Source organism: Chaetodon auriga, chromosome 5, assembly GCF_051107435.1.
Source record: "Chaetodon auriga isolate fChaAug3 chromosome 5, fChaAug3.hap1, whole genome shotgun sequence".
NCBI classification, from domain to species: domain Eukaryota; kingdom Metazoa; phylum Chordata; class Actinopteri; order Chaetodontiformes; family Chaetodontidae; genus Chaetodon; species Chaetodon auriga.
In genome coordinates this window covers 5,610,678-5,638,270 of record NC_135078.1, presented here as the reverse complement: position 1 = coordinate 5,638,270, position 27,593 = coordinate 5,610,678, and the positions used below count along the sequence as shown (strand labels likewise).

Below are 27,593 nucleotides of genomic sequence, written 5' to 3'. Positions count from 1 at the left end.
CACCTCATTATATTGCGAATGCTAGCTATATGAAGATTCTTGGCAGGAAGAATGTGCTCTTATAAAAACTGAAGAGTGCAACTCTCAAATGCCACAAGTATTATACTGTAAGAATAACGTTTGATCCAGTTCCTTGCTTCCAAGAGTACATGACTACCTAATGAAAGTCAGATATATTTAGAGTTAACATTGATCCAAAAGCAGACATTCACACTCGTCACACGGCTCTACTAGTGGCATAATACAAAATACAACCCACAGTGCAAAATGACTGGACACAACAAAGAACATACTGATGGTGTAAGAACCTCCACAGTCTTACCAGTAATGTGGCTAAAGGCGAAACAAAAAAAATTGCAGTCTGTTCATTATGGGATGTCTTGTGTGTAAAGTTGCCCTTTTGGTTTGAAGATAGCACGAGAGGAGAGTTGGAAAGAGAGTCGAAAGAGTTCATCCTTTGACGGGCTGGAACGTGCTCAGTGTATTTCAAGGCGGTTGGCACTTTAGGTTGTGATAGGTCTGTCTGTACAAATGGAAATGTTGGCCTGATGTAAGTGCTGGGTTAGATGGAGCACTTAAACTGAGGCTGGATGAAATGTCACAGGATTAAGAATCACCCCCTGGGGACCATATTAAATTTAATGATAATTTGGCCCGTAGTACTCAAGATATCTTGCTCCGGTCCAACATGTTCAACAGGAAGACTAACGGATAGACCAACACTGCATGTCTAAGCAGGGCAAAAAATAGGGTGGCATTTCAAGCTCTGCTTGTTGCAGGATTTGGCTGTGTTCGCCTGAACACTGGCCAGCTGAATCTATGGACAGTGCTTTCTGAACAGTTTGTGAGTGGGAGGATCTCAAAAGTAGGGCAATGAAATGAAGGAAGACCATGATGGTCTTGTTGTTTATTCAAGGTGTATGAATTTGAAGGCACACAAATTCCTCAAACATGACATCGTTTTCTCAAGGTTAGTGGGACACAGAGGCTCCACAGCAATAATGAAAAAAGTCACAAAAATAATAACACAGTATAATAATAATAATAGAAAAAATGGCCTAGGGACTAAGACAACCATGCAAGAATTCCAGTGTGCTGGCACTGTGGACCTGTGCACCTGGCAAATAAAGTGAGACTGGAACCTAAGAGACCTTTGGTATTATAACAGGCTGTAACATAGCCCTCTCACTGTCTGGAAAAAAACAAAACGATAACCTGCAAATAGCTGTTGGATTTACAGCTACAGAAAAGCTGTATTTTCAACTTTCAATAAAACATGCATCTTTGTGCATAAAAACGCTGCTACTTTTGAACCATAGAGTCTTGAAGCATTAGCAGGTTGGCTTCACATGATACCTCATTATCAGAAGCTCTGGGGGTGAAAATGGTGCGGTTTTGTAAAAGAGAGAGGAAATAAACGTCTCTGCCCACATGGAACAGAGAACTATCGAACAATGAGAAAAACTCTTCTGACTAATTCAGTCAGTATGTGTGACTGTGACATGCTGTGTTCGCTAAAAATGTGAAGGTGTCAAACAACTATGATGACAGGCTAAAAAAAACTGAGAATTAAACCATCAATAATGTAAAAACTGGCAGCAATATGAAACAGCAATTGTCATTTTGACCGTAGACACATTGTTCAGTTCTGAAAACACCGATGTGGAGCCCTGGTCATGTCTGTGAAGGCTCTCAGTCATCCAGGTTGTGGTTCTACTAATTGCTTCACAAAGCCAACTGGGCGTGTGTGAGGTTCTACAAGAACCTTTTGAACAACCCTGCAAGAGGATAAATGTCTGGGACTCCCCACCAGTCAGTCAGAGCTGACGAAGCCTTTTGAGGGACAGAAGCAAGTCCAGCAGCTTTTGGAAGGCACTGACAAGCCCCGCTCATGCTTTTCATCTAGCAGGAGATGATGTGAATTGAGGCAGTTAGTATTGCTCTACCATTTGCAATCAACTGTTACACTGATGTTTTTCTTCTCTTTCAACAATGGTTATTTTAACATAGATGAAATTCAGCCACCACATGTATCATTTACATTTGAAAGAGTTTTGGCCCCAGAAGAAGAAGAATTAAATGATTAAAAGTTCTGTTTAGTCGATGTCCCCTCACTGTTGCATTACAGGGGAAAATACTGTAGTCACTACGCTTTCACCAAAATACCCGTCCACTTTGAATTTGATTTCCAGTCCAGAAAAGCACAAGTGCCCCGAGACCATTATTGAATCACAAGGGTGCAACTGGGTTCTAAATATTTAGGGATCCAGTTTTTTCCTTTGGGTCCTCTGCAGTCTACTCAATGGTTCGATTGATAGGGTTAAAGTTGTCAGTCCATAAAATGTTCAGACAATATTCCATGATCCAATTAAAGTAGTGTTAACCCCAGACTTACCTTCTATTTCTATTCTGCAGCTTTGAGAAAGCTTTGCTAAAGCACCACGTCTGTTAATTGCAACGTGTCATAGGCTTTACAATGGATTTCACACTGAAACAGGAACCTGTTCAGATTTAAATCTGCACAGACTTTGATGTTAAGTTTCTAATTTCGTTCACCAGTGACTGATGATTTCTTATAATCGCCTTTAACTGTTGCTCACAGGTATCTTTGCCTCTGTCCGCCCTTTCAGCTGTCAGACTGGTAGAACCAATGAACAGAGTTTTACTCTCCATATACAAAACATTGCTTTTTTTTTTTTTGCAAACTTTCATACAAAATAGCTTGTATTTGTAAAGAGGACTTTTTACAACCTTACAGCATGAAAGACCATTCAGAAACATGGAGTGGTCCTCTCTGTCATCTGATTGGACCAAATCAAGCTTTTGTGGTAGGGAAGTCCTGAACGGTAGTGAATATTTCCACAGGCTCGACCAATAAGGAAGATTAGCATGATGAAATGGTAGAGGCCGTTTGTGATTAATGGAAGTATAAGACAAATATCTTTTTAATGAGGCCCAATTAACAGAAGAATGACAGAAACACATGCAGACTGAAACATTATGGCTACTTTAGGTTGTTGGCAATTTGTGATAATATGAAACTCTGTGTGATGAGTCAGCTGGTGTTCAATGCCAGATTCATGGAACGAGTGAAAGAGCAAAAAAACCAACTTACTGCACAGCTGTCTCTCAAGGCATCAAACTTGCGTTGTATCTCATCTCTGTGTGCCTAGCAGGTAAGACAAGAGAGACAGAGGGACAGATTTTACTGCCTGAATTGCATAACGTCAAAGGAGACACCATCCTTCAGTACTCCTCTACATGCTCTCACTCTGAGCACAGTGATCTCCTCCTCAGCCTCTGCAGTGGTCTCCTCCAGCTCCGTCTTGGCTTGCTGCAGTTGGCTCTCCAGAGCGTGGCGAGCCGCCTGCAGGTTGCTGATCTGGGATTCGCGCTCCTGCAGTGACAGGGTCAGGTCTGTCACCTGACGCTTAATCTCCAGCTTCTGCTCCTCATGCTCCAGCCCAATCTACAAAGGGAGACAGAAAGAGGGGCACCCAGGGTGAGGGAGGAGCAGGAAGTGATTTATCCCAAGGAGCAGACGCTGACACTTCACCTCGTCTGAGTCCACCTTGATTCATCGTGCTGTTCTTTTCTATTAAATCTGGTTTAAAAAGGTTTTATTTCCACAAAATCACCATAACACTTGTGCACTGAGTCAAAAGGTTATTGATCAATTCCTGTGACACAAAAGATCTCCAGCTGCTGAGATTTTTTGAACAGCAGCCCTCTATAAGATCACTGCTCTGCGCTGACAAGACACTACTCGATCTCGCACTAGATCTAGATATTGTACATCAAATATTCTTCTCCCTTTTTAGCATCCAGCCTAGTAGATAGAGTCTACGCTGCATGTATATAATCACCTGGTTCCACGCAAAATAATTATTTCCTCAACATGCATTCAGGAAAGGTGTGCTTCCACTGTTTGGAACCAGATCAGAGGACAGACGGCGAGTGTGTTCAACATCATCTGCTTAATATTTGAAACTGTTCCCTCTTGTGCTTAGACATCCACTGATTCTTTGTATAGATTCTTCACACTGGTCAATAAAAATGACTCCGTATAGAAACAGAATTAGGCATAGAAGAGACAGATTGGGATGGGACTGAGAAGACAGTGAGAAATACATTTGGAAAAAGGGGAAATGGAAAGTTTAACCTGCAGGTCACTCTCACAAGCCTACATCCAACAATCCATGGAGCTTCATGATCCATCTCCCTTTAACAGCTCCTCACCTCTCGGAGCCTAGTTTCCAGCTCCAGCACGCGGCTCTTATTGCTTTGCTCCTGCTGACTCATTTTCTCTAGATGCTCCTCCAGTTTGGCATTCTGGGCCTCCAACTTCCCAGCCTGAGATTCCAAGTAGAACTTCTGCTGGCGAAGCTCTGAGATCATCTCCTCCTGTGCTTTCCTGCCAGCACCACGAACATGCAAGAAGTTCAATAGGAGGCAATGCAAGCTGGGATCGTGCTATTATGTACAGACAAATTAGTATTATTATTATAGTAGTACAAGTATTATTCTACACAGGCCACGTCACCATTAACTAATCTTCTGCCCTTCATCTAATGATGCCATTATGACTGAAGTGAATATTGTACTTTGGATAATCAACAAAAGGCCAGTGCTTTCACTTGAATTCACCTCTGTATTTCATGGATGGAGGAGAATATGGAATTTTTTGTAATGCTTTTAAGTACTATTAGGCAGAATAACACTGTTTTGTATGTCGGTACTTACATGTTTTTCTGGGTGTAGATACTGCTGTTGGCTGCCAGTTTGTTGGCCTCAGACAGCTCGGCAATTCTCTGCTCCAGGCTGTTCATCTTAGAGTCCATAGCGTTTATGGTCTGAACAGAAATTATGGTTGGTATAACTGAAACTGAACATTCAGTCAGATCTTCACATCACTGGCTTTTACTGGGATCAGATTAAGGTGCATTATTTTGTGCACTACAATAACAAACCCAAGATTAGTCCAAACAAGAAATCTATGTCAGTGTGATAAATGTTCAAATGGGCCTGAAATAGCAGCGCTGCAGAGCTGGTCAGTTCTTACCGCCTTCTGTTCACTGATGATGCTGCACTTCTCCCGCACCTCCTCCTCATATTTGCTCTGACTGGACTCCAGCATCTCCTTATCAGCCATGTCCGCCTTCATCTGGGCCTCCAACACCTGCTCAATGCCAGGCAGCCCACAGAACCATAACCAGGATATCACTTAACAGGACAGAGAATGTGAAGATGACATACTGTAGATCTCCCAAGCACACCCACAACTCAACCAGCTAAGGCATGACCACCAAACATAGTACAGAGCACTTCCTGTGAGTACAGCACATCAGGATATACCTGCCTGCTGTTTATGTAGCACCAAAGAGTCTGCATATGTGTGGGTATTTATATGCTGAAATTCAACCTTTATCTTGTCTTCATAGAGCTTCTCCTTCTGCTTCAGATGAGTCTCCAGCCGCTGGGCTGTGGCTTGGGTCTCTCGCAGATTCTCCTCAAGCCCCTTCACAAAAACACAAACAGGGTATGCACTGCGTATTAAAACATCAGGGACTACGCTCACCAAGGCTAAAAGCTGACAAGGACCTTCAGAGCTTAAAAATACAATCATAATGAGCTTTTATTTTGCTCAGTTGCACGTTGATTGTGGTGGAGCTAGTAAGAGATTCATTCACCTTACCGACACACAGATGTTTTTGTTGGTAGCCACAATATGTTTGTCAAGGCAGCGCTGTTTACTGTGACAGTTTCATAAAATGCATGTATGACTACATGCAGTTTCCTAGCATCAAGACCAGTCCTTTGACTTTGTCACTAAGCTAAGTGGGTGTTGAGTATGCATGAGGCACAAAGTGATCCGCATCAATGAGATCAAATGACCCCTTCTCTTGTGAGCGCTCCTTATTGACCTTTTTCACCTGTTATAGCAAGAAAAGCACAGGTGGACCTAATGCACATTACTCAAGGCCTGGAACTGGCGCACCAAAATTTAACAGTCACAGTTACGTGCTCCCCTGTACACCCACACAGTTGTTTTTCACTTATTCTGGCTAAACAGACCTCTGATCAGGTTGAAGCTGGGCGTAAGCGTGCAGGGGATTAAGTGATGTGACCAAACTCAACGGAGAGAGATGTCACTCACAGAGAGTCCGTACACACCCACACTAATCAGGTAAACTAATGGAAAGCACATGTGTGGGAGTGCTATGACTGTAAATGGGCCTTAAAATGAGACAGTATTATGTGAAACTCATTGTGTGGGGTAACTTCGTGCCCTGTGTATGTAGAAATTACAGTTTACATCCAGATCATCCATAAAGATAATACGTGATAAACACGAGGTTTTTCAGAAATATTATGTAAAATAGCACTTCCTCTGCAATGATGACAATGAGATATGTTTATCTCACACCTTCTCTGATTATTTTAGCTCCACACAAGTAGTGAAAGGTGGGTTACCAGAATCTTATCTGCCATCTGCTGAATCTGCTGGGCCTTGCTCTGGATCTCGTCCTTCAGTTTAGTCTCCCGGCGCTCAACAATCTCCAGCCTTTTCACCTGGTTCTCCAGAGTCTTCCTACCATCCTGCACACACAACAGACACAAGCGTTAACTGACTAATGAAATGTTTCTTTTAGTATAAAAAAAATAGCATCCATAGTTCAAAACAGTGCTTTTTGCTATGTGGACATCATAGTACATTTTGTAGAAATGCAATTAGCCTCGAGATTTCCACTTCAAGGAAGAATTGATGACATGCTGTATCACCACATCCATTTGGCTTGTTAGTGGAGCACCTCTGCAACGCTTATATCTCATTATTCCAAGTTCCTCACAAAAGCTCCGAAGTGCCCATTTGCATTCATGTGTGATGGTGTGAGAGGTCTTCAGAGCTGTTTAAATCTGACCACATGTATATTTTCTTTCCTTTGACTCTCCTTTCCAAAAGAACCCACGCTAATTACCGAATTTACATGTCTAAAGCCTGATGTGAAGTGCTGTTTTAGGAGACCTCATAGCAGCCCCTTTCAAAAATAAAATATACTGTATATGTAACTACAGACACTGAATGAATGAATACATAATGTATACTATGCATATACATGGATTTATAGCACGTGTGTGGAAGTGTGGAAGGATTGTGTGGCTTGGCCACCACACAGTTCTGCATTCATGTATAAATTTATTTCCATGTACAAATAAAGTGTTCTACGACAGACACCTATGACACAGTGTTGCAGACAGTGAGAGGTTTGCCTGCAGGTATCTTCCATCTTGCACTTGGTGGTCTCCCTGCTATCTGAAAACTACTCACTTGTTGATAATCACACTGACGGAAAGCAAATCAATCAAATGTCCATAGATGCTTGAAAATTCATGTTTTTATTATTTTGCAAAAAACTTCACTTAAAAAGTAACTTTAAATGTCGACTGTATGTTTTTCTTTCTCTGATGCAATAAGCACATACAATAGCAAAACAAAACATGGAAACCTGCTGAAAGTGGTAAATTACAGAAGAATCATGAAAGAATTCACCCGTATTAAAAGGCCTTTACGCAGACATGGATATTTTCTTTTTGCCAAATTCAGATGTTAAGGCACTCACAATTTACCAGGTGAATTTGGCCTCCAAGAAGACTGTGCACAAATACAGTTAGTCAGCATTATAGTGGAAGCAGTAGGGCTGAGCCACAGGAATTACAGAGTCACTGGAGGATCAATTCAGAAAATGTCACATGCAGGATGATTAGCTTCATAACACCAGCAACAAAACCTACCTTTCTATTCAGGATCTATTCAAGACACAATAAAACAGGACTATTGATGATATTTGTACAAAAAAAAATAATAATCAAAAATCCAGTGTGATATGAGTGAAAGTTTGAGACTATGATTGTTTTCACCGTCTTAAAGACCATTTGGTTTAGTTAGCTTCACCTTTGTGCCTTACATAAGGGTGAGATAGCTTCTCAAATAATGAAATAGAAAAATCACATGAACACAAGTGAATTTGCTTTTCAAATGATGATCAACAGTGTCAAATGCTCAGGCTATCTGACATGCTATCATGCCATCACAGCACAAGTGTTTCTCAGAAGGTGCAAAAACAACATGTTTACAGAGGAGCATATGGGCTCTTTGTGCTTAGCAGATGCCCAAGTCACATTTATTTATGCAACGCTTTAAACAAAGACGTTTGTGATGTTGCAAAGCAAGAATTAACATGATATACAGAATGATGAGGAGAAACAGGCAGGAGGCCAGAACATAGTACACAAACACACAGTAAATGCTACGCTGTGTGTACATGTACTATGTGTGTGGTAATCGAGGTGTGTATGTACCTCAGTCTCACGGAGGCGTCTACGCAGGCTGTCACTGGAGTCTTCCTTGTTCTGTAGCCTCTCCAGATCTCGCTCCATGCGCTCTTTGGCCATTCTCATATTCTGAAGTAGGTCTGTAGCCTCAGCACTGGCCTTTATCGACTAGGGGTTAAAAGAAAAATATTCAGTTGAGAAGTATTTGTTGATACACGCTTTTAACATAAACTTAAAATGTGATGGAAAGTTTCTGTTAACCATGTCTAATGATAAAGCTAACAACATGCCACCGTAGAATGATTAACAGCCACACCAGTTAAAAGGTAAAATAGAACTTATATGTGCTTGTACAAGCACAATAATTGTGTATAATAACTTAAAAAGACCAAATGGATAAATTAGTGTATATATGCAGCTGTGTCACCTGCTTAGTACTATGCATTGGTTGTCGATATAAAGTTTATGTGTATAAGCAATAATTGACATCCTTTTGCAAAGTTCAGTGGCTGCTAGTAAACAAACAGCTGCTCATTGCTCCAATAAAGTCCTTTAACAAACGGCAACGAACTGAGTTATTTTAAGAAAGTCCTATCCTACTGATTATTTCATAAACTGTCAGAAGAATATCAGCACCATAATCTCATGTGCTCTGAGCAGAACGGATGGTACTTTTAAGTATTCACTTGTAGGAAGGGAAAATTAGGATGAAATTATCTTTACTAATGAGGCAAAACTGTTTGATTGCTGATAATGAAGCAGTAACTCTAGTTTTGAAAGGCAGCTTAATTGTTCTCGGGCCATAGACCAAATCTGACTGGAGACCACAGTTAAAGAGAGAGACAGCGAGAGAAAGAAGGAGGTCAGAGAGGGTAGAGAGGGAGTTTATACAATCATCTGAAAGTGTAAAATGCTGTTACATCTCTGGCACTCGGAAGCACAAGCTCATATAAATTATTCATTAATCTTCCCAGCAAAAATACCCTACTTTGCCAAGCTTTTCTTGAAGATCCTGGATCTTTGTCTGCTGCTCAGCATTGGTCTGAAAAAGAAAAACACAGTCATTATGGCATGTAAGGATATTTCGGCTGATCATCCTTTGTTAAATTCACTTACACTTATCAGTTTAAATGAATTTATTATCAGTGTCCTTATCTGGACATATTTTTGCAGTCCTCTCTGATCACAGAATCTTATTAATAATTAAATCAACTTCATGAACTACCTTCTCCAACTTGTTCATCATCTCCTCTGCCTCTGCTTTGCCTTGCTCTTTGGCCTGTGAAGAAATGCGAATGTCTGAGATCACTCCAGGTAATGATCGCAGCAAGTAGACAGTAAGAAACGTCATAATGACTTCAAGCGAGTTAAATATGACAGAATCATACATGGAATTAGACTGAGTCTGAGCCCTGCTCCAATATTGAATATATACGTATGTGTCAAAGAATCGATAGATCCATCCTGTGTATCCTTTCAGGATCATAATGGCTTTAGTTACAATGTACCTTCTGCATCCTATGCTGGCAATCGGCAACCTTCCTCTTCAGCTCCTCGCTGCTCTGCCGGGACTCCTTCAGCTCAGCTTCATACAGGTCGCTACGGCGACGAGCAGCCGACAGGTCCTCCTCCAGTTGTCTGATGGAAACTCTCATCTCCTCCAGTTGGGCATGATACTCCTGCACATAAACCACAGAAATACCTGGATAAGAGAAGACGGGAGAGGAGAGGAGAGAGGAGGCCTATGCTATGCACACAAAAGGAACAACAGCATTAACAAAGGAAATTACCAACATGATGAAAATAAGAGCACACTCTTTATGGAGCACATAGCTCTGCCAAAAGGTTCCTGGAATTGGACACAGCCTTTTCAAATTCTGGCTAAGTGTACGCCCTTTATCCAGTTAACATGGCTATATTTGTCTATATCAGCCATTAAGGCTGCCTTTCTACCAGTGCAGCGAATTTCGGAAAAATTGGCAGTGCGATGACTATATGTCTTAAGTAGAAAAAGCTCTCCATCAGCCCCGGTGTTGTTTGACCTGAACCTGTTTGAAGAAAATGTTCTTGTTAGAAGCTCCTGCATTATTTATAAGAACAAACTCATTCATAAGAGATGTCTTTTTGATATGTTGCTGGTAAAGTAGCACAGTCAAACTAAACAGGATGAAAGCAGTTTGTGAAAGCGGAGGCAATTAAAAGACTTGTATTAATTCCATTAAATGCCAGTTTTGTTGGTAGTAATGGGAACACAGACATTCAAATATGTCAGCAAGCATGACCATACTAATGGTATAAAAATCAATGAACAGAGAAAGGGATGTGGAGAGAAACTTTTGATCAGCCAGAGTCACTTAATGCACATGTCTGGTTTAATAGTAATTAGTCACAGCCTAACAGATCTAATTTCAACCTCCTCATCAGCTTACAGGGCACAGCAGCCTGTCTGTCAGGCTAATACAAAGTAGCATCCTCCTGCATCGAGGGAGACTGATGCTCAACCGACACACATTAGGACAAGCAGAGTAGACAACATCAGACATGGTGAAAACAATGCTGAAATAATTCAGCTGACGTGGAATGAGAGGTTCCATCTGTAACCATGGATCTTTGAGTAAAGAGTGAGCAGTTACCCCGTGTCGTGACTTGTGTGGGTCAGGTCAGGAAAAACCAGCAGCAGGACGGCTGTGCACTGTCTGAGAGTACCTGTGTGCTTATGCCTCACTGATCATTTTGGCTCCACAAGAGCAGGTTGACAGCTCTCGTCAATGAGAGCTGACTGAATCTCCTGGGGACTACCTTTCATCTGGTCGTGACTTCCCAAGTCAATAAAAACTATAAAATTATTACATTTCAGTAATTCTTCAGCAAAGGAGTCATTGAGGATGAGGATATGAAAGACAAGGGGATTCATCTTACAATATGACGTCAAACAACTGAGGCCTTGTGGAGCACTGAAGCACAGTATTCTTTTATTAAAGGGAACCACTTAAATTTCCTGTCCTTGGCTCATTCAGGGGATGTGTTGCATGATGAAGCAGTTGTAAAACAAACATATTTGCATCGCTTGTGTTGGAATTTAGCCGTTGTGGATCAATTACTCATACTGAAAACACCCCCAAGAGACCAAAGAAAGACACAAAACTCACAGAATTTACTGTAAATTGAGCAGTTGCTCTCAACTATCAATTCATGCTGCAACTTTACACATTCATGCTTTCAAGTCAGTAATTATCTGTCTATTCACTATCTTGGGGCTGCTTACAATCTTTATCCACAGTACCATCGGCCCTAAACACAAGTAGGCTCGACAGACCTGGCAAGCTTTGGTTACTCCACATGCTGCAGTGCTGTAGTGAGATCGATACTCAGCACCTAAAGACAGTGGAGGCTTGTGTTTTTTTAGCCTTTCCAAAACCAAAACCGAAGGAGCAAAGCATGTAAGCTAAGCATCCAAACACAGTTGTGTTAGAACGAAATAAGAGGAGGTAAGATTGTTCATGTTATAATACTCAGGCTAACTAGCCCTACAGTACAAGGAAAGAACAATTCTCTTTCTTTACTTGCATGTCTTCTGCATGGATCATTCTGCCTGGGACATGCAGCTCTGCCTCAGTCTGTGAGCACAATATCATGTATGTAGAAAGTGACAGCTGGAAATATCAGACGAAGGCAGCATTTTCAACCAAATCACTGTGCTAACGTTAGTCTAATTACCTAGCTTTGCTATAAAATCTGTAAATCTAGTCAACACATTTGTGAGGCTTCAAGGAGACACATAATGCAATTTGGTCAGAAACACTGAACGCAAATAAAAAACTTTTTTTTTGCATTAACACAGAAACACTTTCACATAGTTCTTCTTTGCTCTCACGTCTTTGGTGAAATTGCGTCTTTGCATATGTTTACAGGTTTTAATAGCTTTGGCACAGATTGCTTTTCTTTGAAAATGAAGATATCCCCCATCTTTACTGTTTGTTGTTCCAACACTGCATGGCTTCTGCATGAAAATGATAAACACTGCATCATATGACAGAGCGTGGGAGACAGATGCTTTTCAAGATGAAATGCTGGATTTAGTTGGCGTAAATACCCTGCTGAGAGGCACCAATGGGAACACAGAACCAGATAATATGCATGAGCAGCAAAATATCCTCATAAATTTGAAGATCCAGACTACACTCCAAGACTTTACTTGTCGTTTTAATCCTAATTTATCTGAAGAAGGTTTCCTTTGAGAAGGTTTGTTATTTTTAAGTCCCACCACTTACACCAGACTCAGAATTGGCTTATTGGCCAAATATGTGTACACATACAAGGAGTTTGACTCTTTGGTTTTTCATGGCCTTTACACAGTGTCAAGAAGAAAGGAAGATAGAAGGAAACAGACATGCGGCTAAAAACAAGGACAACAAAGCTCACCAAAGGTCAACATTAACAGTTAACGATTATGTACATACAAGCAGGTGAGAAAAATACATGCATAGATAAATATATGTAAAAAATCAACAATGAACAACATGCAATAGTCCCAGAAAGTGCAGCACCAAGGCTGCGATCAGCAGCGCCATCTTGGTTTATATCCGCACATGCAGTTATGAAGTGCTCAGATTAACTACAGTCCTCCTGCTGTTGACCAACATGAACCTTTACTCACACCCCCTGACAATCCTGATGGGGGTGTCTTATGAATATTCCACTGACAGTGCTGAACTTGTGCCTAAGGACAGCCTACTGGCAAACAAATCTTTGTTTGGAGACGTGAGTTGGGAAATCTAACAGCTGGTAGCAATGCACACCACAAATGGCAGACAAGCAATCCAATATGTCTGCTGTCATGCTTGATCTGTAAGGCTCCGATCAAACGTGTGAGGGTTTATGAAAATTCATAGTCAGCCGATCAGGCTCAGCTGCTACACATGCTAAAATCAACAGTAGCATAGCAATGTTGCTGTGGAAAAGGATTTGACACCTCCTCCTGAGGCATCCCCCAGGGGCCTCTGTATGCTCCAAATGAGAAGCAAGGCAAATAGTCTAACAGTGTATGAAACCCCTTTTGAACTGGGGAAGGGGTGTCTGACAATTTCTATGACTTTTTCAAAACAATCTGCCAATCATGCCCACCTCACAAAGCCATTCGGACCATGCGTAGAGGTGACAAAGTAGGTAGCGTTTGACCTTCTCTGTAAAGCTCTTTTTTCATTTTTCACACAACTGCATCCATCACTTTCCACATGTACATCGAGTGCAACACCATCAAGGCCTTTGAGGAGCGACTGTCAGAAAGCATGCGCCCTTACTCCCATGTGTGCGATTGACTGCATCGAGACATCGGAGAGGTGCACACACAGAGGAGGAGATCAGGGCGCCAGTGGAACGCAGGCATGCTTTGTGATCCACCTGTGAGTGCAGCCATTCAGAGTAGGCATAAACACACCTGTCCCCAAACGCAGTTTGACTATACTTGTTTCGAGTATACTGAACCCATTTTGGGCCCATTTTGCTTGCTGTAAACATTTGTTCTGTTCATACCATCTTTATGTGATTCCAGTTTAAGTGATGAGGGTCATAATTTGCCGTCCTTGTGTGCAGAAATGTCTTCTGTAAAGGGAGGCAGCAAGAGGGCTCCAGCCTGGACTACTTCAACTGGCTTCTCCAGCCAAGGAGCAGCAGCTCAGTTACAAGATCCTTCTGTATTACATCAACCCTTCTACTGTAATATTGGATTGTCTAAATGTAATTTTTGAACTACGACACAAATTAGAGTTAGGATTAAATGATGCTAGTGAATCGCATTTTCTGCCTTGAACAGTGAAGTGTCTGCTCAGTGCAGGATATTAAATGCAGATTTTCCAAACTGTCTCGCCAGGGGAGTTTATTAAGATAAGTCAGGACAGGGTGCGTTCCTCTAACACGCGTTATCACTCATTTTAAGGTGCTATATCAAGTGATGGTCAAAAAGCTCTGTTTCTCAAACAGCATGAGCTCAGGCCCCAGCACCTCATCACGACAGCCTGCCCACTGCATCACTGCTCTCTTCACTCCAAGGTATATGGCTCTCATCACCATAGCAACCACTGCACAATGTATTCAGCGCTTGGTAACCAGCACTAGTGTAGGCTGAGGAAACACAGGTTGCTTTTCTATTACCTTTTTCAGAAAAAATGGTGCATAATGCCAGGAAGATGATTTGTCATGCTCTCTCTGTTGTCCTAAACTGTCAGTCTTGTAACAGCTTAATTCTCACAGCTGGCAACACTCAGTCATGTGGTGCTGCCACACATGCAGACATACACGCATACAAAAACACGCATACATGCCACACACTCATCACATTAGAGTTCAGTAATTAAGGGCTGCCTGTACAGTAAAGTCTCTCTGTCCATTAATAGTATTTTTGATTCCAGAGAGATTCACACTGAACTGACCCAGCAGACACCTGGTTTACAGTCTTCCTACAGAGAACTACAGATCCTATACCAATTTAGTCTGAACATCCATTGATTTTCTTGCAAACAAGCTAAGGTTTTTTTTTTTTTTTCATTTATTCTGAAGTGAATGTCTGGAAATCTTCACAGCCACGTGGCAAACAAACCTACTGCAACGCGAGGCATTCCTGAACATGCTGAACGGTAGGTGTTTAATGTTATACTGACTGCATCCCTACAGAGAGTGCTGGGGTTCCAACATCATGTGCCTGTCTAATTAACACTCACACCTCACACACTCAGCCCTGGTGACTTGACCTGCTACATCTGACTGCCATTATGAAATACTCTTAAACTGCTTCTTTTCTGAAAGTCTTTTGACATTTCTGCCTCATGCATTACATACATTACAGCACAGCCATTACTGCAAATATCCATCAAAGAAGCACATGAGTTCTGCCAGTGAGGAGAGATCATTTCATTTGCTTGTTGTCCTCAACAAACTGTTTCAAGAATTGACAAAATTTGAACAAAATCTTAAATGACTGGAATGTTTTTCTCAGTGTTTGGAGTAAACTGTATATATCTGAAACCCACTGACCTACCAAGGTGACCATCTTACCTGCTCTTTGATTTCTTGCAGCTTGTTGCTCTGCTCCCTGATGTCATGCAGAAGCTGCAGTGCTTTATCATCCTCCTGAGACACCTCCATACGAGCCTGTTCCAAGCTGCGCTTTAGACTCTGAAACCAAGGCAGATATATGTTCAGTCAGCTGATAGTTTGTTGGGTACAGCCAGCTGAAACAAATACAGTCTAACACAATAGCTCAGCAATAAATGGTGATGGTGAAAGACTTTCTTGAAATTGTTTTTTGTCTTGGTTGTGTTAACGCAAAAGAGTTTAGATGGTATTACATTTTTACAGTTACACTCGCAAGTGGAAAGTTCTGCATTGATCCGTTACTCCACTGTTGATTCCACTTTATGATCATTTCGGAGGCTGTGCTGTTGAATTGGATTGTGTTATGCTGAGAGGGGTTTTTAATATGTTGTCCACCCAAACTGTATCAATAAACTTCCTGCAATCCTGAACATACACTGCACTCATTGCAGTCAAATCTTATTAAATATGCTTGTGCACATACACACACGTTTACATCACTTCAGAGGGCATGACACTGACTGACTTTTATGGACTTATTAATTTTCTGGACTCTTACCCAGACCATAACCATAACCAATACTTGCCTAAACTTAATGCCTTATCCTAACCTTAACTTAACCTAAACCAAACCTTACCCTCACCGTAACCCAAGTCGTCACCTTAAAATGTAACAATTTACGTTACAGAAACAAGCGTGTTGTCCTCAAAAGGAAGACAAGGCCACACAGTGTGACTGTGTACTGCATGCACATGAGTAATTCATGTCCACACACACGCATATTTGGAGGAGCAGTCCATGTGGTAGTAACTCACACTGCATTCTGTAATGTAGGTTGCCAGGTCTTGTTCCAGTATGGTCCTCTGGGTCTCTGAGGCCTTCAACTCTATATCCTTCTGCTGCAACACTGACTCAAGGTCAGACATCTTCCTCTGGACGAGTGAGATTTCCTGCTCAACCTGGAAACAAGAACAGAGCACGGACCTAACTTTTCTCTGTCAGTTTACTATCATTTAATGAATCTCTGGGGCCCATGGCTGTGAGTAGACAAGCATTTTTACAGTGTCCCCTGAGAGTAGCTGTGTTGAGGATACCTGATCTGATATACTGTCTAAAACATTTACACCAATATTAGTGACAATACATTTGTAATGTCTGTCTAATGTGTGTGTGCGTATGTGTGTGTGTTAGGCTGGACTTTGGTGGCACATGTCATTGGTAGTGATTGATGATACAATTAGATGTGCCTTTACAGCATTACATGGCCTGAGGAGCACTGGAAAGCAGAGAAACAGCAGGGCTTGCTGCACAGCCACAGATACACAGTCACAGCACTTGGTGTATGGTCACACTAACAAGGTCAGAATGTAGATACATGCTCACAGCAACACAGCGCCACAACATGGGGCTGGAACCAGTAAAAGCAATGGGTCCACCTTATACTGGAATCCAGCCTTACTGCAAAGAATCACTAGATACTTATCAAAGAGCTTCAACATAATTAAGAGACAGATCAAAAGATGTTGTATGTTGTACCTGATATTAACAGGAAATGAATGATGGATTACAAGACCATTACGCAGAAATCTTACAAAAACAGGTCAGCAAAGTTTGTGCTTGTTAGATCTTAAATGATGCTTCATGGTGGAGGTGGTGATATGGTTCAGCTGTTGTTGTTATGTCTGTATTTCCCTAAATAGTGTATTCCCTGTTTTGCAAGTTGCTTCACACATTACTGCAAGCTGCTGGGTGGAACATACTGAGCCACATGCTAATTTTACTTTCAGTACTTTTTTTTTTTTTTTTTTTTTTTTTTACAATTACTAGACAAAATAATGAGTTGATATATAATGTTTGAATCTCTATAGGGCTGATGCACCAAAGGATTATCTTCACCAGGGGGGATTACATGTCTAACTGTAAAATAAAATGGTAAAATTTGTTGATGGTGCAAAAGAGACATCAATGTGACATTATTAAACAAAATGGACAATGATTCACAGTTTGTTCTCTTTTCTATCAATAGCAGAAATAAGTCTTTTTGTTAAAAGCATAGTTGAGAAAAGTAAAACATTCATGGAGGGCAAAAAACACTAACATTTGATAATGGAGTTGTGGGTTGAGAGATGCATGCTCTCCATAACAGTGCATAACCACGTCTAAATGCGTTGAGTCACAAATAATTTCAATTAACTTTGTTTTTTTAAGTGTTTCATCATTTAGATGAACTTAGTTTAACCTCTCTTTTAACAGTTTTTCCACTGCATGAGAAAGATCATGTCACATCTTATTTAAGCAACTCAGTACCTCATACTCCTTTATCGCTTTCAGGTACTTTTACTTTTCACTTGCAGTTTCACCCCATGTGTTAAAAAGAACCATAAGTTGTACTGTGATCAATCACACATCCATGAGTGACTGTATTTTATAAAGTACGGCCTGTACAACTGTAACAGATTCACGCCAGAAGGACGGCCACATTTTCGCAAATAGTCAGAGAGTGATGTGGAATACTAACCCCACACACACACACACACACACACACACACACACACACACACACACACACACACACACACACACACACACACACCAGCTCAACTACAGCGTAAAGGCAAACTGACAAACAGATGGTTAATTTAGCTCATTCTGGAAACAAACTCTTACCATGTGAAGAGTAATACCTGTGACATGTGTCCGGCAATTCTGGCTGTTTAGTGTTTTAGCGAGGTTTTTCCGAGGGAGATGGTGCTATCAAGAGATGCTGATGGTTGTAGTCACAAATCTGTAGGAGAGGAGAGTGTGAAGAGAAGATGGGAGGAAGGGAATAGGGAAAGAAACATGACAAACAGTCTTAATGCACAGCCTCTCTTTAACACTGAAGAGCTGATTCAATGCTCTTATGTAAAACACTTACCTTTCATAATCACACTGTATGGATGGCTGTTTTCAGTCTGCCAATTGGAATTAATTTGTCTTCCGTATGTGGTTTGACACAGACATAAAGTTACAGACTGTCAAATTCATGTATCCAAATGTTTATGTATTAAACAAGTAAAGCAGGGAAGATATGACGGCCTTGATCACAGTTGTGTTTCTTACAATCAAAACTGGATGCATTCATGTTCATTACAAATAGCTAATCCAGCAAATGTGTCTTTATTAAATATATTTAAAACCAAACTGCACGGACGGCAGTAAGCAATCAAACACTAAAGACTTCAGACATTCACATAGCACCTTGCACTGTAATATTTTTCCATTTAAACAGTAACCTGATCACAGAGATAACTAGCAGATCTGTGTCTTAGGTATGTGGTGTTTATACCACCGCAGATACTGTACCGACCAAATATGCACTCATATTCTATCTTAAGAGAGACTAAAAATAGCCTGCTCGTGTTCACACAACAGCCTCTTTTACCACCACTGGATATATTTGGCAGCTTTTGTGATCAAGAGGCAGGCAGAAGAATGAGCGACAGAGGGAGAATGTCTATAAAAAGCCGAGGCTCACCTCCCACTCCTCCCTACAGTGACATGCTCAACTAAAGCTCAGCTAACATGTGGACTCTGGTGGATTGCTATGTGTTTTTACTGCTGCAGGACTGTGTTCATGAACTGCCATTTCTGTTGTCTGTTTCAGTTTTTAAATGTGCTGTGTTGTATATGCTGACTGTGACCAGGAGGATGTAACATCCCATCATTTCTGCCCAGGAGGTGGCATGCAGTTGCATCTGGGTTAAAAAACAAAACTCTGCAGACATTGCATTGCATTACGACTCTGGTGCTTCCAAAACATTTCCCACAGATATGTGACTAATGCAATCCTTATGCTTCAGGGGTCACTTGAGGGTGTGTTGTGCAGTGACACAACAGTCCACACAGCATGTGCCTCAGAATACCAATGCAGTCTTCCAGTTTCGTTGGCATGACATAACGCAGGAGCAGGTGGCTTGTTATGAGTGATGATGGCATGAGCAAAACTCAGCTGAGGTGAGCTTGCTCTGGCACTTGCTGATCTTCAGCCTGTATGCATGTTACAACCAATGACCCAAATTGATGTAATGATGTCTGGATTAGATGAGATGTCAGAATCCCCTATTTGTATTTAGTACTCGGAAACCATGTTAACTTTGCAGGTGTGATCCCCTCAAGAATAGAGTTGTATTCTTCTTAACAATGTGGAGAACTTCTTTAACAGCCAACCGGTGGTAAAGTTGGTGGTTACAGGGTGCCATCCTACCATGAGGCACCAGATGGGACTCAGATCTGGCTGTCTTCCTCCTAGACTCAAGTGCTAGCTGACTGCCCATAATGAGCTGAGCTAACAGACTGTGCAGCTGGGCTCCTCCTCTGCAATAATTAAGCCTCTGAAAGCAGTTACTAATAACTATACTTTTAAAAAGCTCATTACAACTACAGCAAAGACAGTTTGACCACTGAGGTGGTCTATCTGCGATCGCTGATTCCACATTCTTGTTAGGGAAACCTAGTCTTCACACACATTCCAGTCCAGAAAACCGTCTTACATTTTTGCTTGGTTTTACAGCCTGTGCAAGCGATGCAATTACAGTACCTGCAATCAGAAATGCTCCACATACACTGCTTGTTTATGAGAGCTCATCAGCAACAGAGCAGTAACATTCACTGAGGAACATTGGCTTCCAACTCAGTCGAGGTGCTCCTTCTCGTGGGTTGAATAATGTGTGCTGGGCCGTGAGTCAGAGTTGTTGAAGAGGAGGAGAGTGGATAGAGGTTGCATCCCAGTCATGGTGTTGCTCTACATTCAGTCTGCAGGGTGATCAGGGGCCAGTGCTACTGTATGGGCTGTAGGCAGCGGTGAATCACAGACCTGTTGCAACACTGTAGTGGCACAGATTCTCCTCTAAAAACAAGCTCACAGTCCTTCTCCCATATCTACTCCCCTCTAGTTTGATCTTTGAGTCCATCCTCTCCACATACAGTGTACTAAGAGACATTTTATGCCTATTGTCATGACAACAGATTAGTAATACCACAGTCATGCGAGGAAGATTGAGGGCTTCAGGCTTCTGCCACTGCAGCAGTCCTCTGATTTCCAGCTCCATAGTTTCCTGCTAAACACCACAGGCTTTGAAGATTAACCCGGGCCAATCTGTAAATGCAGCCTCATCCATAGAATCTGTGTTTGATATTACAAGGTGCATAATAAGCCGAGTGCGTTTGCATTGGTTAGCACAATTCATGTGTGAGAGTATCTGAATGCATTTGAATATATTTCAACAGTTTTTAACATAATTGTTAGAGTAGTTAGAAGAGCAAATTACTACCGACTTGAAAGTGCTGCAAGTGGTTCTGGGAATTCTTATCCTTGTGGCCTAGAACAGTGGTTCTCAACCTGGGGTCCGCGCCCCCCTCTGGGGGGTGCCAGAGATCACAGGGGGTGCGCACAATTTTGTCTGCGCTGAGGTTGTGAGGTTACAAAAATTATATTTGTACACAATGAATTTACAAAATCCCAATAACACACTCAAATGGATAATCAAAACTCTGCATAATCCAAATTAAAACATACTTGTGGTCCACATTTAAATTCATTAAGCTGTTTATTACCTCTGACCTCTTATTTTTGCAAACAAAAGTTTGTAATTAATCACTTCATTCTTTTCGTGTGTGTATGCAGGTACGAGTTGCGGCTGGGGGGGCCTGGCTTGTCTTGGACACAGGCAAGAGGGGTTTCAAGGAAAAAAGGTTGGGAACCACTGGCCTAGAAGGTAATGCAGCAACAACATGCAAACACCTTTTGTTGTTTTATTTAATAAAGGAAGAATCCTTCCTGAAACAGCTACACAGGATATTGGCAATTGCACCGTTCCCAAGTGACCAGCTGTAGGAAGATGTGTTGCCACATTACAATAGAAGGGATGTAAACCCAGTCAACTAACACTATTAACCTATACTCATTTATTGGCTGATATCATTCCTCAGCTTTCCAATGACAAGGCTGTTGCACGGTGATTGTCCTACATGACAGGGTAGGTTAAATACGGCACTAAACACTATTTCAGTTTTCACTGGGGACACCAAAGCCACAGACCTGCACCTCGATGCTCTGGTGGTCAAGTTGACAGAATATTACGATCTATAAAAGTGTGCTGAGCACTTGGGAAAGCACTTCAAAAATCCCGTCCGTCATTATATCACAAATCCAAATGACAAAGAGGATCAGTGTGGGCTTCTAAAGGAGGCTTTTGGGAAAATGACACTTGAGGATATGGAGCACTGGCACTCTCTCTCTCTCTCTCATCAGAGCTCACATTAGCATTGACAGATCTGTTCTACAGAGAGCTTGTTTCTTTTTGACTACACACAGGTGTCGCTCATTTCCTCTGTTCCATCTAACACCAATTTGCTCTGCATCCACAAACAGGTAAACACAGATTAAAATAAACACCAACAGATGTGACTGCACAGACCTCCTGCCAAACTTTTAACCATTTATATAATGAATACAGTCCACATATTCATGCAACTCTTTAACCACACTAAGCATGAATCAAGTTAGATGGTTGCTATACACAATACTACCCTACATGCTACATACTGTGATCATGCATCACACATACAACTTTCTCTGTCTCCCCCATCAGTCCCATTAATATTCTGTTTTGTTCTGCCTGAGAAGTCCTGTCAGTACTGTAATTTATGATCCAGCTGAATGGGCGCCAGAAAGAAGCAGCAAGCTCGCTTCACCTCTCCTCTACCCTTGGCAAAACCTGCTGTTACCATAGAGATACTTTCCTCCAACCACAGTCTTTGTCTTGTCAGACTTTTTCCGACTGACTTTGTAATTTCAGCTTTCTTTCTGGACCGAAACTACAGCACCTCATCAGCTGGAAGCTTAAAGTCAGTTGAGATCATTTGGAATATCCCTGCATAGTAGACATTCACATAAACTTTGTCTCAAAAGTTCCTCAGTCTTGGTATAGATTGATCACATTTCTGGGAAAAAAAAGCATACAGTGGTCTCATTATGACCACATACAAACAGTGCAGAGTTTCAACACCACCCCAGGGGGTGATAGCCATCTGTATGAGTGTATGCTACAGTAAGCACAGCGATGAAGGGAAATGGGCAAACAAAGACACAGCATTTCAGTGTCGTGACCAAGAACAGCGCTCACTCCTGATAGACAAGATACAGCTGCTGCATAAGCTCGGTGCAACCGATGCTATCTCATCACTCCATAAATCCTCGGCTGTGGTGTCAATCAATCAATCAATCAGTCAGGTAATAGTTCCAACATGCTGAGATGGGGAAAATAACAACGTACTGTAGCAGTTCAGAGCTGTAAAGCAAGGATCCCGGTTTCATTCTTTTCCCGACCAAGTCATCACCCTCACCCCTTCCGTATCTTTGAGAGGAGCAGTAATGCAACTAAAATAGCATAACACTTACTTGGAGACTGCTACAGCTGATTTTTCCTATGAAGCTCCTTAGACGCGGCACCACCTCGTCCAGTAAGCCCGGTCATGTGGGGTCTCCCTCGGAAGCCACCAGCCAGAATGAGAGCTACGCTGGTTCATCAAATTCGGGGATGTCATCCTCACTGGGGAGAGAGTGGAGCCGAGGGGAGAGAGAGATGTGCTGTGGCAGGGCAGAAAGCTGTGAGGCAGTGAGAACGGCTGGAGATTACTGCTAACAGCGAGATAGAGCGGAGCAGAGAGGGAGGGAGTGGAGGACTACAGAGAAATGGCATTGTAGAGTAATGCAGCAGACCGGTGATCACATTCTGTAGAGAGTGAGAGGAAGCGCTCAGCCTCTCTCTCTTCTCTGTCAATCGCTCACCCTTACCACCCCCCAACTCTTTCTTCCTCTCCCCGTACTGCAGCAGCCATCACTAATCACACTAATGTATGCAGCTTGACACGCAATAACAGTAAGCTCCAAATAGTTGCAAACTACTGTACGTTCATGTCAGTTACTAAAGACTCCTTAAATTATGCACCTCATTAGTGACCAAACACAATGACCCCCTGCTGAACTCCTCTAAGTGAACAGAAGCGGTGCAATCTAATAACTGGCAGGACAAGGACTCTGTTTTCATCTGCAAGTAAACAAGAGCAATTAAAAAGAGATGCAGGCTCTTGCTTGAAGAAAGAAGCCAGTATAAATATCACACGCTTGAATTTTTCATGAATAGCACTGCAACCTCACCTGAATAAAGCTGCTCGAAAACTCAATTTATTAAAAGGTTTTCAGCAAAAGGGGCACGATTTCTCAATTCACAGCGACGGAAAAACAATACTTTAAAACACTGCCTGTATGAATTCATCATTGTATTTGCATGATAACGTTTTCTGAAATAAAGGAATTATGATAGAATTGTGAACCTCTGACTATCACACGTTTCACTTTCACTGAACGTACACAGATAACAATGTAACAAACCATATGAGCTATTATTGTACCACCGCACCACAGTACATGTCAAGTCACAACCTAACAAGGTCCCCAGTGTCTGACACACTAACTCAGCCTCACCTCAGTTTTCTTGTTTTTATGCTAATGTAAGCCAAGTGACACGTCACTGTGATACTGACTTGCAAACTACACACACATACAGTGACAGATTACACACACAGTAACAGATGGCAGAACCTAACCTGGCAAGCAGCACTATATCAGCGCAGCAGAAGGGACAAAATGCTCAGAAGGTGAAAGCACCGTACTGTACAATCAATGAGTGTTACAGTAATCAGCGGCAGACTGAGAACAAGGCCGGTGCTCACTTAAACTTCTCACCAGTTGTTAATTAGACATGTCATATCTGCAGTAGTAATGACGGCATATGAAAACTCTGGCTTAGTTGTATAACAAAAGTGTTTATGTACCTAAGGCCAGGCCAGCATACCCCCATATGCTGACCTGGAATCAGTTCACACCTCCACTATTTCCATCTCTGCACATGCTCCCTCCTGTCGGGATTTGATTTAATTTGTCTTTGCTCCTTGAATCCAACGTGTTAATGGCATTTTTTAGCTCACTTGACTCAGGCTTCTTTGATTCACACCTACAGATCTGTTGTTGTAATCTGAAGAGAAATTTACATCTGGACAAACACACATCCAGGAAGAGGCCGCAATTAAAGACTCTCCCACGTAGACCCAAGATGAGGTCATCACCTGCAGCAACAGCATATCCGGCAAAAGCTTTTCAAAGTGACACCTGTGCAAGCCAGTATCTGCGCAGGAGAGGAGTGCAGAATTCAGAGAGAAGTTTTCTTATCAATCCTTGAAAATGCCTGACAAAAAACTGTGCTATGATTGATGAATAGAATTTCTGTTTAGCTTAAGCCATTACATAATGCAGTGTGTTGTTGGAGGTATGTGACTTCCCTCAGCCGACACATTTTAAAACCTTCACAGCTACTGTACAGCCTGTTGTGGTAAACAACATAACTGTGCATCTGTAGTAAATGCAATGGTAGAAGTAGACCTGCTGTGACAGACTGCTGCTCCTGAGATAAAAACACTCTCACTAAAGTGTGTGCGTATTTTCCTATGCCACATTAAGTCACACGTGAAAGCAATAAAGTTAGACCATTAAAAACATTTTACATTGACTTGATATCTTAGCGACTGAGATTCACGGACATCCGTATGAAAAGGGGTTGCATTTTCACAGTGATTTGGAGTATTGGGTTGAGGCAGAGGCATCATACTGATGTTACCTAGCAACAAGGTACTGTATGTCTCTAAGGCCAATCCCAGCTTATTTCTGAAGTAAAGATGGAAAATTACAATCCTTTTCATTGGATATTTGCACTAGGATGCCACTGTAATGTACGGTAAGCAATTACTTCCGAATCACTTCAGATTCTGCTGACAATTCAAATCTTTCTAGAGTGCAAACGCACAGTATTTTTCATTTCAGTTCATTTTAATTTTTAGAAATAGCATATACCAAACAGTACAGCAATGGCAGAAACTGTAAACAGGGGTAAACTTCAATAATCAGAAAGAGCAGTAACTCCTCAGCAGGTGCCATAAGCCTCCCAAGTCATCGAGAAGAAGCACCAGTGTAAAAACACTGCCATCCACTGGCAAACACTAAAATACCTACATTTCTGTTTCTTGTGTGTTCTGTCATGTTGGTATGAGGTTAGGGCTATCAGAGAGAAATACTGCAATCTAGAGGTTTGAAGAGCCTGGTTTTGTTACATAACAAGCAGCCAAACCTAGCATTAGTTGAAAAAAGGCCGAGTCAGGCCTGTATGACTAAGGGTTGATGTTACATAAGCACAGAACACTAAGTACTGGGAAGTCTCTGCTCCTGCTACTCACTGTAAACTGTCACTATTAAAGGAGCTAGATATACTGTTTGAGAAAACTTAAGGTTGTTCAGTCATTTGGTAAATCAGGCAACTACCACAAGACAACATGGAAAGGGGATGGTGTGTTGGCCCTCGTCAATTTACAGACGAAGCTTTTGATCTTGTTGACAATCCATCTGAGACAGACGGTTCTTTATATGTTCTCTGAGGGAATCGGTAGTAAATACTGGAGCTATGTAAACTGAGTTACAACTGTATGACTGCAGATATAAAAAATATACTTTCATTTACAAATCCTTACCACTATCTCCACATATCAAAACAAATCTTACACCCAAAGTAATTGGAAATCCTTAAATTTTATAGCATCGATCACAGCAATCCCACAATAGTTGTCAGATCTGATCTGTGCAGTTCTTTGAAGCTGTGCAGCATAAGTACAGTTGTTTGTTTACCTATAATTTTGTGGAATGTGAATGTAATATCATTTTTTTCCCATAGAGGGAGCCATAGTTTATAATAAAGAGAAATGAGGGCCAGTTAGTGAGGTTTGTCTCCATCCAACGAAGCACAGCAGCATGTTAGACTGAAGTCTATTTATCAACTCAATACATTTCATGCTATCTTCATTTTCTTCTCCTAGGATGATGAAAAATGTACTTTCTACAACAAAGCAAAACAAATCTAGCATCATATATTGCAGTGCTCAGTAAGTTGAAATGTTTTAATACTAAATAGTATTCATTTGTATGCTCTCTGGTGGGACTATTATCGTGTTTGACTGCTGTGTTGTAACAGTAACTGTCAGCAGAAATAATGTGTGTGATAGAAACTTTAATAATAACTGTAAAAGCAAGTCACCGCACTGACTGATCACACTGTAATACAGTGTGTAATTCTTTGAATAGCACAAAGGTTGTTATTGCTGTTTTTCCATGTATTTGCTGTGAACTCAACACCAGCAGCATTACACTAATAAGGATAATGTGGGCTGCTAAATTCATTCAGCTTAGCACTTTATCCAAGCAGTGAGGTTTTGGAGTGCTTTGAGGAAATCAACCATTATCTACTGTGTGGCCCCCACGGCCCCTGGAGCTAGGGACAGTGGACAAGCAGGCTGTGACCCATTTCTTTTGTGCCTTCATTTTATCAGTTCAAGAGGCTTTGTTTGTAATCATTCATCACCAATGCCCCACCCCCAACATACTGGCTCCGTCTCTAACTGTTCATCCCCCACCCAGATACACAGATACACACATTCTGCTGTAGCCTTCATATGTTAATTCCTTAACCTTTAACCTCAACTCACACTTATTTTAACCTAATCCTAACTTTAATCCTATCCTTTCATTCACACCCTGACACTAAATTAGTATCTGAAGGTAGTTAGCTAGCTCTCATTTTTCTCCCTCTGTGAAAAATCTGATACCCATACACACATCAATAAAAACCACAGGTCCAGCTTCCTGATGGGGAATTTTGATCAGAGTTCTTAATTGAATATTTTAACTTCTTGGGACTAGACACTACCACCTTCATCTTTGGAAGAAAAAACCCAATGAAAATATGTCTGACTCAAATTAGCCTGGGGTTGTACAATTTAAGGCTGATGGCCCGTGAAGATGAGGCATAACTGAGGCCAGCGTGACATTTCTCTTCATATGGAGTCATAGACGGCTGCCATGGATGCAGACAGCTACAATGACATTCCCATTAGACTTGTTTGCAATTTTACATATTTGCATCAATTTAATTTGGTTTTGTCACATAATATATAAATAACCTACTAACTAAATACTGAGAAGTAGATGTACACAATACACTAGATAAAACAACAAAACAAAACAAAG

The 27,593-nt window shown here is 41.4% G+C and overlaps 1 protein-coding gene across 10 annotated transcripts in view; it reads right to left on the bottom strand.

Annotated features, from left to right (window-relative positions):
• Positions 1 to 23,269, bottom strand: part of citb (citron rho-interacting serine/threonine kinase b) — a 40,600-nt gene extending 17,331 nt beyond the window's left edge. For 8 of the 10 annotated variants that reach the window (XM_076731147.1, XM_076731152.1, XM_076731151.1 and 5 more), the window contains exons 1-15: positions 22,866 to 23,269; positions 18,109 to 18,209; positions 16,240 to 16,383; positions 15,385 to 15,504; positions 9,843 to 10,013; positions 9,560 to 9,613; positions 9,323 to 9,376; positions 8,362 to 8,502; positions 6,475 to 6,600; positions 5,423 to 5,518; positions 5,063 to 5,179; positions 4,744 to 4,853; positions 4,240 to 4,414; positions 3,272 to 3,469; positions 3,116 to 3,169 (exon numbers count right to left, since the gene is read on the bottom strand). In XM_076731147.1, the coding sequence (XP_076587262.1) occupies positions 3,116 to 3,169; positions 3,272 to 3,469; positions 4,240 to 4,414; positions 4,744 to 4,853; positions 5,063 to 5,179; positions 5,423 to 5,518; positions 6,475 to 6,600; positions 8,362 to 8,502; positions 9,323 to 9,376; positions 9,560 to 9,613; positions 9,843 to 10,013; positions 15,385 to 15,504; positions 16,240 to 16,383; positions 18,109 to 18,117 (1,569 nt within the window). In that variant the 5' untranslated portion in view covers positions 18,118 to 18,209; positions 22,866 to 23,269. Of the gene's footprint in view, positions 1 to 3,115; positions 3,170 to 3,271; positions 3,470 to 4,239; positions 4,415 to 4,743; positions 4,854 to 5,062; positions 5,180 to 5,422; positions 5,519 to 6,474; positions 6,601 to 8,361; positions 8,503 to 9,322; positions 9,377 to 9,559; positions 9,614 to 9,842; positions 10,014 to 15,384; positions 15,505 to 16,239; positions 16,384 to 18,091; positions 18,210 to 22,865 lie in introns of all 10 variants that reach the window. The other 2 variants (XM_076731149.1, XM_076731154.1) reach the window with 1 other exon arrangement.
• Positions 23,270 to 27,593: the final 4,324 nt, after the last annotated feature.